Raw genomic sequence first — 16,151 nt, forward strand, 5'->3', positions numbered from 1 at the left:
TGCAGCCACCTGTTACACAACAAACCAACCTGAAGAGGTCTCATCTTCAAAAATGCAGGCTGAGGAGTACAATCGCAGAGGTAATCATAGGATCCACTTCACTATTCTCACCCAGCCTGACTCTGTTAATGTTGTACTTCACTGCACTGCATGTCTCTATTACTGTGTCCATCACTGCTTAGGTAAGGAGATGGTTGACTACATCACACAGTATCTGAGCTCCATCAGGGAGAGGAGGGTCATTCCAGATGTGAAGCCAGGCTACATGAAGGAGCTTCTTCCAGACGCTGCGCCTACAGAGCCGGAGGACTGGGAGAACATCTTCAACGACATCGAGAAAGTCATCATGCCGGGAGTAAGCTGCTACCACTACAGCAAATTCTGCTTTAAATTCAGTTGCCTTGCTGGAATTCACTGAAATCAAAATGAAATGCAAGTTCATAGATGTGTTTTCTCATCTTTTTGTGCAGGTGGTTCACTGGCAGAGTCCTCACATGCACGCCTACTACCCCAGTCTGACTTCATGGCCCTCGATGCTTGGAGACATGCTGGCCGACGCTATTAACTGTGTGGGGTTCACCTGGGTAAGAGGGCAACGCAGACCACAGCTTTCTGTCAAGTCAAATTCAACTTCAGATTCAATATCAAATTCTTTTTCCAGTTTAAATTCATATGTATTAATCACACTTTGGGCAATTCATTTAAAGCAGCTAGGTCAGTTTATAATTGCGGGACCTTTTGTATCAAAGTTGACATTTTTGCTGTTTTCAGGCCTAAAATCAACATGGCCGCCTATAACCAAACACCACATGGCATTTTTACAGACAGGTTCTTCTAAATATTATATACACAACTGAGTTATTTGTAAAGATATTGTAGTAAACCTGTTGACTACTTTATGTTAAATAACTCAGAAAGCCTTGGAGTCTGGCCAGTCTTTGCTTCAGGAGGAAATGACATCATGTGGAGCAGGTCATGTGATCTGGAATTAACACACTTCCTTGAGAGGTGTTTTTGTAATGGGGAACTTAGTTGAAAATTATTTCTCAGACACAGATACAATTTGCTATTTTTTTACATAAAATCTGACGTATTGCCAAAAAGAAATATCTGCCATGATTATCTCAACTTAATAAAAAGAACACAATCAAAACTACTTCTGAATAAGCTCATTTTATTATTGTTTAGCTCATTAGAAGGTGGTTGTTAATAAATTGAGACAGTTATTTAGTTGACATTTTAGTGATATCCAGTCATTTTTATTAATAAATGATTGTTTCCTTAATAAATAATTGTGGAATTTGTAAAGAAAGGATCATAATGAACATAAAAACATTATCATTTTATATTATACACACCCACACATTATGCATACAGTTACATCTACATACACATGATAAATACAATTTAATGTTTGCATTGCTGCTTATAACGTATTTAAAAGATGAACAGCAGAAGAAGTTGAGGAAAAGCCTGAATACTTGCTGCTTTCTTAAGGTTTTGTTGGCTGCAGAAAGAATTCAGGCCTCTTTGCTTCACTCCAGTGATTTTAGAACAGATTCAAAAAAGTTCAGACTCGTCCTGTCTTTCACTAGAAGGAGACTCTCCGTTAAAACTTCTAATGAATACTGCTGAGGATGGCAGGACTGACAGGGAAGGAACTTTTCCATAATATCACCTAAAAACAGCAGCTACCCTCCTGATTATTTGTACTGTCAACAGGCCTCCAGCCCGGCTTGTACAGAACTGGAAATGAACGTGATGGACTGGTTGTGTAAAGCTCTGGGGCTGCCCTCCTTCTTCCTGCATCACCATCTTGACAGCAGAGGTGGAGGAATACTGCAGGTTTGTATTCAACCTTAGCCCAGCAGTAGTCTCTGTTTTGACTGGAGCTCATTATGTCTTCTTCTGCCTGCTTCATCTGTCAGAGCACAGTCAGCGAGAGCACACTAGTTGCTCTGCTGGCAGCCAGGAAAGACAAAATCCTGCAGCTGAGGACTGAACTCGAGCAGGACGTGGACGATTCAGTCCTCAATTCCAGACTGGTGGCCTATGCTTCAGATCAGGTTGGTGCTGTCACTTCTTGTTTAGTTTATTTAAAAAAGGACAGCGTGCAGTTACATTAAAAAGATGGCTGCACCAGATTTAGCATCATGCTAATTTCAATTCCAATCAAGCTGATGAAATAAGCTGAGAAGCTGATGTAATGTGCTCTTATAGGCCCATTCCTCAGTGGAGAAGGCAGGTCTGATCTCTCTGGTGAAGATTCGGTTTCTGCCCACTGATGAGCAGTTGTCTCTGAGAGGAGACACTTTGAAAGAAGCCATACAGGAGGACAGGAGGAGAGGACTGGTCCCTTTCATGGTACGTAGTCTACGCTGAACGATGAGCAGACAGCACAAGACAACGGCGTGATTCTGCGCACAATCTTGTGATCATAACAATGGTTTTTAAGTTATTTTTTGGCCTTTTTTTGGCTTTTGTTTGACAGGTTAGTAGAGAGTAAGACAGGAAAGTATGGAGAAGAATGGGGGGAAGACCTGCAGCAAAGGGCCGTGAGCTGGAATTGAAACAAGGATATAGCCTCTGTTCATGGGTGTATCTGGGTGCCCTGTTTATCATGTTTCAGCTGAGATTTATGTTTACTCAATAGTTTGTTCCTCAGCACTGCCAAATATTTCTAAAGCCATGAGATACTATTAGTATCTGTCAAGGAACACAGAGTGCTGTAACTTATCAGGAACAATCATTAACTTCTTTTTTTTTTCCAAAGTTATGTTACAACCTTGAGAAAACAAATGCATGCAGTAATATCTCGACGGTGCGTTCAAGTAGGATTAGTATCCGAGATGTGAAGTTCAGCTGCCGAATGGTGTTCTTTTCAGTGCAGGAGATTCAAATTCAAATGTTTTTTTCTTTTTTGCAAATTTCTGGCTGCAGCTGACCTTCAAAGCTGTTCTTGATTGCAACTTTACCATTTAAATAGCCAGCTGTAGTCAATAACTTCGAGCATTTACTTAAATACTGTATCTCTATTTTGTATTTTGAGTATTTTAATTCCATGTATGTTAACTTTCTGCTATTGCTGTCTTTATATGGGCATAACTTCCTGTTATTTTACAAAAAACACCCTCTAACCTAAAAAAAATACAGCATATATGGCCTATTAATAAATCGGCGTATTGTTAACATTTTTTGACTTTTTAAATAAAAGCTGTGTCTTGCTGGGACCCACATTTCAAATATATATTCCCCACCTAAACCACTCAAATGAAAAAATATCAAATGTTTTCCAAAAAACAAAGATGGTAGAAAAACGTTAAAATGTAGTAGAACTTTGTGCATCAGTATGTAAATGGACAGAAATGTGAAAAACTGCTCGTGTATGATTGCAACAGCAAATATATAAGGAAAGACTTATGACAGAAAGAAAATTTTGGTTTAAAAACGCTGAAAATACTCAGAAAAATACAGACAGTAAAATTCACATCTCATCTCGGATTTTGCCTCTTTTTCAGCTCTGTTCGACTCTGGGAACTACAGGAGTTTGTGCCTTTGACAAGCTGTCTGAACTCGGACCAGTCTGTGTGTTTTCACATTTTACTTCCAAATATGTCATTTTTTAAAACACTTTTTGTAAAATCAGACATTCTGCTGTTCCACTGATACACATTAGGAGAAGTTAGAATGACTGCAGCTTAAACTGAAAACTTTGTGCAGGTGAAGAAGAAGGACTCTGGCTGCATGTCGATGCTGCGTACGCCGGTTCAGCCTACTTCTGTCCGGAGCTCCGCTGGTCCCTGCAGGGCATCGAATTTGCAGATTCTTTTGTTTTTAACCCTTCAAAGTGGATGATGGTCCACTTTGACTGCACAGCGTTCTGGTAAGTCGGGGAATTAAAAACTTTTCTCACTTCTTCTGCAACATTACCTATGAAAACAGATCTAGAATTGAAAATATAATCTGTTAGTATGGGGATCCTTATTAAGAACACTGTGGTTTGTGTTTTCTCAGGGTAAAAGATAAATATAAGCTCCAGCAGACCTTCAGCGTTGATCCTGTTTATCTCAGACATGAAAACTCCCAGGCTGCCACTGATTTTATGGTATCCTATCATCATGTTTTTCTCTAAATCAGAGGTTTAACTGACCCAGTGGCTCGTTTCTTCCATTAACCATTAACTGTTTCTGCCGCTCAGCACTGGCAAATTCCCCTCAGCCGACGTTTCCGTTCCCTAAAGCTCTGGTTCGTCATGCGCTCCTTTGGGCTGAAAAACCTCCAGGCTCACATCAGACATGTGAGTGGGATTTAGTTGGTCTCCTTGCAATTCAATGCAGAACTAAATGCCGGTTCTGATTTTTGTTTGTTTGTTTTTAGGGGATTGAAATGGCAAAGTTCTTGGAGTCTCACATTAAAAGTGACCCAAATTTTGAGGTTCCTGCTGAGAGGCACCTCGGCCTGGTGGTCTTCTGTCTGAAAGTAGGCAGCAAGAATCTGAACTACACAGTGAACTATAAAATGGTTGTGCAGAATGATTGTTTTATCTTTGTTCAGCAACTCATATTTCACTGGCTAATCATTACAGAGATATATATCTCAAGCACACCTTGTTCAAAGGTGAGTTACCTCAATAACAGGTTTTATGAAGCCGAGGTGAACGGCAGAGCAGCATGACTGAACGTTAGAAATGTCAGAGTTGCAGAGTTGAAATTTTGGCCTGAGTTCATTGGAAATTTTTACTTTTTGGTTCTTCAACACTTATTAACCCTCGTGTTGAATTGAAAAAATATATTTTCACAGTGGAAACTTAACTAGCTTTCAACATTTTGGGGAAATTTTTTAACATTTTTTGGTGGGGAAGAAAAGAAATGTTAAACAAAATGTTTCTTTAAGAACATTCAGAAAAAAATCAACCAAAATCCAGCGAATTGCGCTGGATTTTGGTTGATTTTTTTCTGAATGTTCTTAAAGAAAATACTAGAGGTGTTACTGATAAATATGTAATCATTTTAGATATTTTTAGGATTTTTTTTGGAAGATTTTGACTATTTTTTTGAAACTATTTACAAGAAATTTCTTGGCAAATTTGGGGGATTTTTTTTTCCTAAAACTTTTAGGTTTTGGAAATTTTCAGAAATTTGGCGAATTTGTTTGCTGAATTTTTGGATTTTTTCCGACAAGGAAACAATAATTTTTGGTGTCCACAAATGAAGACAACAGGAAGGTTAATATTCAATTTAATTTTCTTATTCTAGGCTGGAAATGCTTTGACCCAGGAGCTGCTGAGGAGACTGACCCGGTCCGGCACCATGTACCTCATCCCCGCCGACATTCACACCAAACGCATCATCCGGTTCACGGTGACATCTCAGTTCACCAGTGCAGAGGACATCCTCAAGGACTGGAACATCATCTCCAAAACAGCTTCTGCTCTTCTAGCTGAGACGCAGGCTCCGAATAACCCTGACCAGCCTAAGTCAGGGGAAGATGAAGCGATAGGAGCCGAAGAGAACCAAAACCCTGACGCAGACACCAGGTCCGATGAGAAAGAGGACGCTGCTGCCCGATTGGACAAAGCTCAAGTGGAGCTGTGGATTGACAAGGCCTGGAATCGATCCAGGAGGCCGATGCGCTCTCTTAGCTGCAACAGCGAGCCTCTGCCTTACAGCTACATCGGCCCGCTGTCTGACTTTGAAACAAGGCCTAACCTCAAAGATGCTGCAGGTGGTCTCCCCATGCCGTCAACCGCAGGACCTGGGCCTATGTTTAAGATTACAGAGATGCCTTCGAATCTTCTGGGCAAACAGGTTCTGAAGAAGCTGACGAAGTTCTACAGTGTGCCCAGTTTCTGCAACCAGTGGGTGCAGTGTGGTCGGCACCAGCTCTGCTGTCCTCTGAAGGTGTCACAGGGAACTCAGAAACACTTGTCCTCCACCTGCAGGAGAATAAACTGTATGTCTTCTTCTCCTGTAGCTAATGCAGCTCCTCCTCCTACTCCACTGGAAACTGCTTCTGCACCGACGCTCCTGTAGAGACCCTGAAAGCAGCATTTCACACCCACACAGTGATCCGGTCTCTCCAATTGAAAATTGCCAGTTTCAATCATGTTTTTAATGCAATTATCTTTTTAAAAAAGTATTTCAAACTAAATAACATCCCTTGAAATGAATGTACCCCACAGAAGCTATGAAATGTGCCGTGTATATAAATGCTATAATCTACAGGTCGTTCATCATTACTGGGCTTCTTGTATCATCTAAAATTAAATGCACTATTCGAGCTTGACGATCCAATAATAAACACTGAACTCTCTCAGAGCCTGAGTGTTCCCTCTGAAATGGAATTGAAAGTCTCCTGAGTCATGGGTACGTAGCCCTTATTGTCCTCCAGGAAGTATAACGGATCTTTGATGACAGAGGGGTTAAATCCTTCCTCCGCCAGCTTCACCTTCATCTGCTTAAACGTTCCGGTCACCACCAGGTCATCCTGCCAGAGCACAATAAATGGTCATTTAACGGACCCGAAGACATTTTCAGACAAAGCTTTCTCTTTTTTTGTGTTGTTGCATTCACCTGTATGCGAATGAAACGAGGTCTTGCGTAGCTGGGTAGGTAGCTTTTGACATGCTGGTAGGCAGTCTTGCCGTCAAAGTCCATGTTTTCTTTCAGCTTCAGCGCTGCCATCCCAATTCTTCCCTCGTGGCCTAATCAAGTGTGGTCAAAGTAAAATTTCAACAGCTTTATTTGAAGGTATAAAGACAGGAATACACACAAGTGCATCATTTTCTCTAAGATTGTCTTAATTTTCATGTCATATACTGTATTTACTCATGATTACAATGATCACACATGTTAACACCCACGTGTGTTGCAAAATCTATAAATGGGAGCAAAATTTATTGGACTTTAACAATTTATCCAATGAAAAAAGCGATAAAAAGTCTAATATTTAAGCACACTGCATTGTCTGTGTATGAAGAAGCAGCATCTGTGTTTGATGAAAAAGAGCATTTTAAAGTGAAATTGCACCAGAAGAATATATAACGTCGGGAGAATCTGCCACAAATGACACTGACTGACCAAAGTTATGCTTCTGAATTTGGCTCTTCTAAATATTAACACACGTTGCCCCTTGCTCAGATAATACGACATCACAACATCGCTTACCACACTTATGCAGATGACACACAACTTTATATTTTAATATTATCACATGACTACAGTCCTTTACTTGCTAACAAGGAGTGGATGTGTCAAAGGTTTCTCCAGCTCCAAAATCTGATTCTTGGTCTACAAAGCACTGAATGGTCTTAGACTAAGATAAATTTAGGGTTAGGGTTTCTTTCTGAATGTATTTCTTTGCCATTGTAAAGCATCTTGAATTGCCTTGTGTGTGAATTGTGCTATACAAATAAATTTGTCTTGCCTTGCATATGTTGATATTTTTATAACACATGCACATCAAGGAGCACTTTAAGTGAGGAAAAATACGTAGAATTTGCAGACATTCTGTATAGGTCGGCATGTGTGAATGATAAATGATTAATGGGCATGTGAAAAGTCCAAGAGGTCCTTAAAACAGACACAGTGGTCAGATGCAGGCTTTCATCATTATTATGTGAGAGACACACATCTTTACTAGAATTAAATCTTAAATTATTACCTGGCACTTTCACCCCGTAGACATTCGCCTCCTCAATGAAGTCCACAGTGAGCAAATGATCCGACACCTCTGTGGTTGCAACGTTTTCTCCTTTCCATCTGTATTAGAACAGAGACAGCATGTTGCATAAGCCGGTTACAGTGTTTGCTCTTGGGTACAGTTTGTTATAACTCTGACACATGCAAGGTCAAGTTGAGTTAGTCTAAATAAGTGATGAATAATATCAAGTACAAAAAAATAAAATACTGACAGCTGGAATCTCAAATCGTGCGACTTAAATTTGAGGACTTTCATGATCTTAAAACATTTTACTTCAGTGTTTTGTCACACATCCTAAATTTAGTTCAGTATGGGTGACAAGAAAATCAGCTTTCTTGTTCTCAGTTATTCTCAGCAACTTTCTAGTATGATTAATAATCTGTCCTTATGGGAATAATGTCTTCCAGGATGACAACGCCTTCACCCACAGGGCATGAAGGGTCACTAAAGGGTTTGATCAGTGTGAAAATGATGTCAATCAAAAGCTATAGCCATTGCAGCTACCATATTCCAACTCAAATGAATACCCACGGGAGGTTTTGGATGAATGTATTTGATCAGCAAACCACCAAACGAGTGAAAATCTTTTGGATAAATGCTTTTCATCCCCCCATTAGAGGTCCAGAAACTTGCAAATTAACATTTAGTTGCACTGAAGTTGTTCTAGTGGCACATAATGGTCCAACCCCTTGCTAATTCACTTTATGTTGGCTTTTCCTTTAATATGTCAGCCATCTGTATGTCTTATTTAACAACTGTATGACTTTAAAAATCAAATGTAGCTTTTCTAGCTTTTCTAATTCGCCCACAAAGATGTGTCCAGGTGAGTCTCTCCACCTTCAACACTGCTGTCTAACCAACATTAGCACTAGAAGTTCCTCTTTTTCGTTATTCACTCATCCAATCAGATTCATTCAACTGGCTTCATCCACAGACCTGAAAGTGTCTCCAATGCGGTCTTGGAAGTAGATAAATCCCTCATCATCTATCCTCAGGAGGTCGCCGCTGTTGAAGTAAAGGTCTCCCGTCTCAAACACATTTTTCAGCTTCTTCTTCTCTGTCTGCTGCTCGTTCTTGGCGTAGCCGCTGAAGGGAGCTGCCTTTGAAATCTTTCCCACCAACAAACCAGTCTCTCCTGCGAGTGAAAGCAACAGGCCACACATGTTTCAGTCTACAGGGTCAAGAGGTAGGGGGGGTATTGCGAAGGAGATGGGCTCACCTGTTGGGACCTTAATACAAAATCCTTTGGAGTCTCTGACCGGCTCCTCTTTCTCCGTGTCGTATCTTATGAGAGCGTATGAGACAATCTCTGAAAGAGGAGTTTAAGAATTTGCCTGATCAATTGTTGTGGCCGATATTTGGCATTTTTCAGATCATCAGTATGTTGTTTTTGTTGACCAATTATTCAGGAATTAACGTGCTCCATCAGGCCCCCTCTCATGTAGTCTCAGAAATGTCTCTCAAACAGACCACCATAAAACTGAACCTAAATACAAGCTGTTCCCACAAACCAGGAAATCGGGTATTCTCACAGCAGCTAACGCTATGCTAATGGCTAGCAGCTAACACACTGTCTGGAAAACAATAATTATTAATGCTTAACAGATGAACCTTAGTGGACAATTAAATTGACAAACCAGTGAGGACATGTAACTGCAGAAGACAAACTGATCAATCTCAGTCAATCCCACGTAAACAGAGACAGCATCCTAATTTAACCACTCCTGTTTCTATTTCACAACATTCAGTTATAGTCACCTTATTATTGAAGAAGTCTAGTTATGAATGACAGGTTCTCTGCTATCACACACCGTTAAAATGTTACATTTAATGTATATTCTGTTCCAAATAACAGTTGTCAGCCTTTCTGAGAAACCAATAACTGACATCGGTCAGGTTCAAGGTTTCTTTATTGTACCAAATAGTAAAATTGTTGTGCAAAAAGGAACCTGGCTAACCCAACAACAAGTGAATAACAAACACCCCAACAAATATTCAGACCAGACAAATCACACAAAAAGCATAATCAGAAATAAAAGAAAAGGGAAACTGCTCCAACGTATCCTGATCTACCTGAAAACAATCTGCACAAGAGTGTTCACCTGGTGGACTTGCAGTTAAGCATTAAAATAGCAGAGGGTACAAAACTGCACCTATAGCGTTTTGTCCGTCCCTTAGGACCACAAACCGGCAGCCTGAACGAAGGAGCTGGAACTCCCCATTCAGGGGATGTGAGCAGTCTTTAGAATGGTGCTGACTTGAAGCTGCAGCTGTGTGCTGTACAAGGCTGTCATGGTGGGTTGAGGCTTACCAATTAACCGACCAGCCCACTTGATAATTTGGTTGAGGGAATTTTTGTCCTAAGCAGCTACCCTCCTGATTATTTGTACTGTCAACAGGCCTAGGTCGATACCTTGTTAATGGTGTTAGATGTTACTTTGCAGGAAAAAAAAATGGAACAAGCAGCATGCATCCTCTTCTTACTTTTTGGAAGAAATTCTCTCGACCAATAGCTCCGACTTTGCCGACATAGTTGACAAAGCCGATGTTTCCTTCAGTGGCTCCGTAGCATTCACAGATATGAATGTCTCCAAATCGCTCCAGGAAGTCGGCCCACGTGTCGGTCCTGATCCCGTTCCCCAGAGCCACCCGGACTTTATGATCCTTCTCGTTGTCTTTCTGAAGGACAAAGTGTCAAAAACAACACGTTATAGTTGTAAAGTCGACATTTATGATGATGCAAATTGAACATAAAAGGTGCTGTAGATGCTACTAACTTGTATCATCTTTCTGATGTTTACCTTTGTATGTTGCAGAGGTAGCCATAATCTCTCCTATGTATGAATAACAGTGACGTTGTACTTTCTACAGTCACTCCAGAAGTTGGACGCAGAGAATTTACGTCTCAAAACAACAGTGATGCCTAAAAATAAAGAGACACATATTTCAGCTGGCACACCGTCTCGAGCTCAGCAGGTGGTGTAAACTGAACTTAGGACTTTGAAATACAAACAGTAAAAATCAGAGCCAAACTGCGTGTTACTTGAGGTCATATACCTGTTGGCTTAACCTTTAATAAACTCTGAGTTGTCATAAAGATGTAGGGCACAACTGTGGATGAGTGGTTTCATTTACGGACAGTGTTTCATGTGTTACCTCTTTCTATGGCTCCACAGAGACCCATCAGGAAACCAGCAGAGTGGTACAGAGGCAGGTAGATGTAGATGACATCGTCTGAGTGAACACTGGCCATCGACTGGAGATAACACGCCATCAGCATTCTCTCATGGGTGACCACAGCAGCTTTGGGAAGCCCTGAAAGATAACAATGCCATTAGAAACTGAAGTAGTATAGTTTTATTGTCCTACTTCTGTTGCTCAAGGTCTCGAAGATAGACATATAAACTCAGATTATAGGTCAAGGTCAGATATACAAGGTGGGAGCTTCGCATATCTTTGCATTTGCCTTTGTCACCTTTTACTGGTCAGAAATGACAAACGCAGCATTTGTAAAGCACTTCATGAGGCATCTATTCATTGCTAAGGATAATAGGATTAAGAAAACTTCAGCTTCTTCAACTTCTTCAGCTGTTAAAAGTGAGAGAAGTTTATGGTATTATGCTGGTATCTGTTTGCATGACTCAATAACCAGGGGGTGAAAGTAGTTTTAAATTCTTGCCGGAACTATTAGTAATAGTTCCGGACCGTTCCGGCTTACTTTCACCCCATTCCATCGATGCTAACCATTGTAAATCCTGTTGAAAGTTTTTCAGCCAATCACAAGAACGTGTGGAATTTTCAGGTGTTAATTTATTGTTCGCCCCCAGTACAATAAATCAAGCGCACCTATTTGCTATTGGCTGCTACTGGCCATAACAATCGCTGTGTTACGGAAGTAGACACGCATGCGCACTCACGTACTGCTGAGTGAACTCTGGTCGCTATCTATGGATAGCAGGCAGGCCGGGCGGCGCACCGGCGTACCCATAGTTACCGGTGGAAAGAGCGGCGTACCGTCAGCAGATCTTTTCCCGAAACTGCCTTCCGCCACCAGATCTTTTGCCGGTACGCAGTTCCGGACCGTTCCGGCTTACTTTCACCTCTGCTCATAACATCAAAAAGAAGCTAATTTATAGCTGATCCAGGACAGGAAATGTACAGAAAAATAGAAACACATAGGCAAAAATGGCAGAGCTTCCCCCAAATATCTCCAATCCTGATTTCAGCGGGGCTCATATCTTATTGGTTGCCCTGTAGGTACACCTGTCAGGTTACCTGTAGTTCCTGAGGTGTAGATGTACAGTGCAGGGCTCTTAAGGGTAAGGTTGGCCCTCAGCTTGAGGCGACACTGGCTCGTCTGAGGCCTGCTGGATTTTATCAGAGAAGCTTTCGATGCCCTCCACGTCACACTTGTTGCTGAGGATGAACACCCGAATGCCCTGCTGCTTCAAGGTGGGCAACACCTCCTCCACGGCCCCTTGCAGGTCTGGGAGAAAGAAGCAAAGCAGAGCCAGTGAGGCCTTCGTGGAGGTCAATGCAGTGGCAATAAAATAGGATTATAATGTTAAAAGTAGTGGTGATTCATAGGTGATGGAGCCAGAGAGTTTATTGCAGGTCAGACAATCAGTAACAAGGTCACATAAATGACAAACCAGGCATGAGGTGCTTTAGGAAGTGTCTTTCTGACACAGTTTGAACATGTTTTCAGTCACAGATGCAAAAGATAAGATGGTTTACTCATGCAATGCATTGTACTAAAAAGTTAAAATTTTACACAATCTCTAATATTATCATGAAATAACTGTGGAAAAATCTTTTTTGTGTTTTAGACGGTGTGGCTGCATTAGACAGACTCAAACAAACGCAAATTATGTTATTTTTGTTTATTGTTTACAAGAAAAACCAACAAAACTAAATTCTACCAAAATGTCCCAATACTCAAAAATTTCATATTTTTGTGGAATAAATCAATGTTAAGTTTTGAATGGCTTTTTAAAGGATTTGTTTAGTATTATGACTGTAATTGTACTAAAAGAATTTGTACTTGATGACCTAAGAGTGATTCTTAATGCAATATACATGCAAATATATGGGCTGTCCAAAGTTTTTTTCTTCCATCATTTCATGCTCTTTTTTAATTGTACCAGCACAATCATTTTTTCTTGCACCTTAACTTTTTAGCATTATTTTTTCTTACTTGTAATATGTCTGAGCTTCTACTACTGTAAAACTGAATGAATGAATGAATGAATGAATGAATGAATGAATGAGGTATCTCTTCTCGACTGACAGCAGAGAACAGATTGAAAGTAGGAAACACATTTAATGAGACATTGTGAAAGAATAAGTTCATTTCATTCCTGCACAAGACTCCTGTGTGCTGAATAGGTGTTAATTAAATGGTGATTTCAAATGAATGCTGGTTTGTGAGACACAATTATTGACTTGCAAGATTGCAGGTCTGCAAAATCTTAATGCAACTCCATGCAAACAGGCAAAATCATGCAGAAAATATGAAATTCTATGCACAAACATATGCAGGACAACTCCAGCTCACCTGCTCCAGCGATCAGGACTTTGGCGTCGCAGCAGGAGAAGCAGTGCAGCAGAGACTTGGATCGGATGTTGCAGTTGAGCAGAGACGCCGTGCATCCCAGTTTGGCCAGTCCCAGCCACATCCACACAAACAGGGGCTCGTTTCCCAGGAACAGAGCTGCAGTGTCCCCCTGCTTCAGCTGCACATGCGCGGACAGAGCCCTGGCCACTTTGTTGCTCTCCCTGTCGGCCTGGCTGTAAGTGTAAGAAGTGTCCTCGAAAACTATGAACTTCTTGTGCGGCTGTTTCTTCACGGCGTCCAAGAAATCATCCAAAATACTGCCAAAGTTTTTACGGCTTTTGTTAAGACGGATTCCGACTTTGATCGCAGCGATTGCGTAATTTATGTCCTTCAGAATGTAAGGATTTCTCCAGTAGTAGAGCAATAACGGCAAAAGCGCCAAAGCGGTGTAAAGAATATATGAAAACATGTTGATGAGAAGTAGCTACGGCTGTCAGTGAACTGCTGGAAGAATCGAGCTTCAGCAGGAGTTTTCAGACGTTCCGTTTACGCCTCCTGAACTTTGAACGCATCACTGCTGTCCGTGCCTAAAACGGAATAACATGTTTTCTCCTTTACTGGCAGAGCGACCAGTTTTTGCTCTGTCTGGTCTATTATCTGGTCTGGTCTGATTATTACTGAAATATATATTTATAAATATACTTTTTTACCCCTCTGTGTGTGTATATATATATATATATATATATATATATATATATATATATATATATATATATATATATATATATATATATATATATATATATATATATATACACACACACACAAGTATATATTATACTTTGCATTATAAACAAAATCTGTGAGCAGTGGAGAATAAAGTAGAAGTACATAAGTATAAAGTAGTATATATATATATATACACTAGCCGTCAAAAGTTTGGACACACCTTCTCATTCAGTGTTTTTTTTACTTATTTTAGCAAGAAAAGCACTCAGAGAGTGCAGTACTCCTCCAAGGCAGTTTATTCCTCCATATGGCATTGTCAGAAATGCAGCATTTGTTCATTATTATTGATGATCAGAAATCATGGTACTATAGAATGTGTCCATTAATATAGATGAACCCACAAACAAAATGACATTGCTCTGAGCACAGACGTGTCTTTTGCATGTGTATTTCATGTATGAATACGGAATCACGTGACCTAAATAAGTAGCAGGTGGCGGGAATTGATGGGACTCAGAAACACCTCCACAATTTAATCAGATGTTCGTTGTATCATTTCTGATAAGTCAGCAGCGGTGGATTTGTAGTAGGATTGCATGTGATCGTCAACAGGCAGCTGATGTAGTGTTCACTTATCAGTTGTCATGGTTACAGTGACGCCGTGCCGCGATCTCACAGTGATACAGAAATCTTTAACAAAGCCGTGGATCCAGACTATAAGCTGCATCACTGCCAAAATCTAATCACTTAGTCCTTGTTTCATTTGTGACCTTCCCTGAGAATTTCGTGCAAATCTGTTGGTCTGTTTTGAGTAATGTTGCTGACAGATAGATGCAAATTTACCACCACCAGACAAAAGACAACCACAGAGACGCAAAACGACCACAAACCATTGAAAAACCTATTAAAAAAAAGAATGTAAAGAGATGCCAAATAATCACTAATTCAAAAAAAGCTGCAAAACTAGACAAAATACAACCACAGAGAAACCAGAAATAGATGCAACATGACCACAAATGGACAACGAATTACCTCAGAGAGATGCAAAACGACCACAAACTGATGAAAAACAAAAACTAAGATGTGAAATGACTACCAATGGAAAAAATGAGCAAAAACAGGCAAAAAATAACCACAAAAAGACATAAAGAGACCCAAAATGGCCCCAAAGACACAAAAATAAACACAGAGAAACCAGAAAAAGATGCAAAATGACGACAAACATACAACAAATCGCCACAAAAAGACGGAGGGCTTTTTTGAAAGACCCACTCTTGCAAAAATCTTATTTTTTTCATTTCCGTCCATATTCAGACATCCAGGATTTAATACATAACTGCCCCAAGGAACCAGTCCAGATTTCTGTCACAATATTCTCCTTTAGAATCAGTTTCCGGTATAGCTTGGAAAATCCAAACTGAATCTCCATGTAATCTACTATCTCCATGTTAGGAGATACAGGAGAATCAGTTTGGCATTGGGCGAATTGAATCACGTTTCCCTCCCGGGAAAGTTTGGTACGACCAATCATAGCACAGGAGGCGGGAGTTAATGCTGCGTCATCTTCAGCGCCTGGATTACCCGTAAAACACCTGTGCACCTCCCGTAACCAAACACAAACATTAACAAAGTTATTCCTAACACCGCTAATCGTTCGGAAGGAGTCTTTTGTTGCGTAGCCTTTTCAAAAATAAGTGTTGTACTTGAGAGTACCCCATGTATTCGCAGATTTTTGTGACAAAAACGGCAGTAATCATTCACCGCGACGCTTTCTCGGCTGCATGCCATTGTTGTTTGGACTACATGGACTTCAAGGTCGATTTGTTTGTGCGTCACATCCATGTTAAGCTGATTGGTTCTTTCTCGTTCAAGCTGCATTGGTTAGCCCCTCCTTTTTGAAATCGTCTCCTATCATCACAATGCCAGACTGCCTTTATTTGTATTTATATTAATACATAAATAAAGTCAGTCTGGATTTTCCAGGCAATTTCCGCCACAGTGTGGCAAACATCTGTACATTATGGAGGAATCAACCGACATTACGCAAGTGTAAATTACACGTCTATCAGAATTGCCTCCAGTCTAAAATCGCTGTGTCTCTGTTTGGCAGAAGGACTGAAAGGAAACTCGTTAACATTTACACACAATCAAAGATTAATGTCCT

At 40.4% G+C, this 16,151-nt stretch overlaps 2 protein-coding genes across 2 annotated transcripts; one reads left to right on the forward strand and one right to left on the reverse strand.

The window, feature by feature from the left end:
- On the forward strand, positions 1-6,032 carry hdc (histidine decarboxylase). The gene is made up of 12 exons (XM_022199687.2): positions 1-80; positions 183-355; positions 471-584; positions 1,723-1,845; positions 1,929-2,066; positions 2,221-2,364; positions 3,519-3,585; positions 3,721-3,883; positions 4,015-4,105; positions 4,199-4,297; positions 4,378-4,479; positions 5,256-6,032. Exons 1-12 carry the CDS (start codon positions 53-55, stop codon positions 6,030-6,032), a joined length of 2,019 nt encoding a protein of 672 aa, XP_022055379.2. The 5' UTR covers positions 1-52.
- Positions 6,033-6,089: 57 nt separating this feature from the next.
- On the reverse strand, positions 6,090-13,737 carry LOC110954910 (long-chain fatty acid transport protein 2). Its single transcript, XM_051938574.1, is given in 11 exon segments — positions 6,090-6,486; positions 6,573-6,703; positions 7,663-7,760; positions 8,638-8,836; positions 8,921-9,035; positions 10,186-10,380; positions 10,503-10,624; positions 10,858-11,016; positions 11,977-12,037; positions 12,039-12,187; positions 13,259-13,737. Coding segments are annotated over 11 exon segments (1,872 nt in total). The 5' UTR covers positions 13,728-13,737; the 3' UTR covers positions 6,090-6,312.
- Between the last annotated feature and the right edge of the window lie 2,414 nt (positions 13,738-16,151).

The sequence above is a fragment of the Acanthochromis polyacanthus genome, chromosome 2 (assembly GCF_021347895.1).
Source record: "Acanthochromis polyacanthus isolate Apoly-LR-REF ecotype Palm Island chromosome 2, KAUST_Apoly_ChrSc, whole genome shotgun sequence".
NCBI lineage: Eukaryota > Metazoa > Chordata > Actinopteri > Pomacentridae > Acanthochromis > Acanthochromis polyacanthus.

Excerpts from the sequence above, each read along its gene's own strand:
- hdc (XM_022199687.2), top strand. The coding sequence starts at position 53 with ATGCAGGCTGAGGAGTACAATCGCAGAG. Across the intron at positions 81-182 it reads TGAGGAGTACAATCGCAGAG|GTAAGGAGATGGTTGACTAC; the intron begins GTAATCATAGGA and ends ATCACTGCTTAG. Across the intron at positions 3,884-4,014 it reads TTTGACTGCACAGCGTTCTG|GGTAAAAGATAAATATAAGC; the intron begins GTAAGTCGGGGA and ends GTGTTTTCTCAG.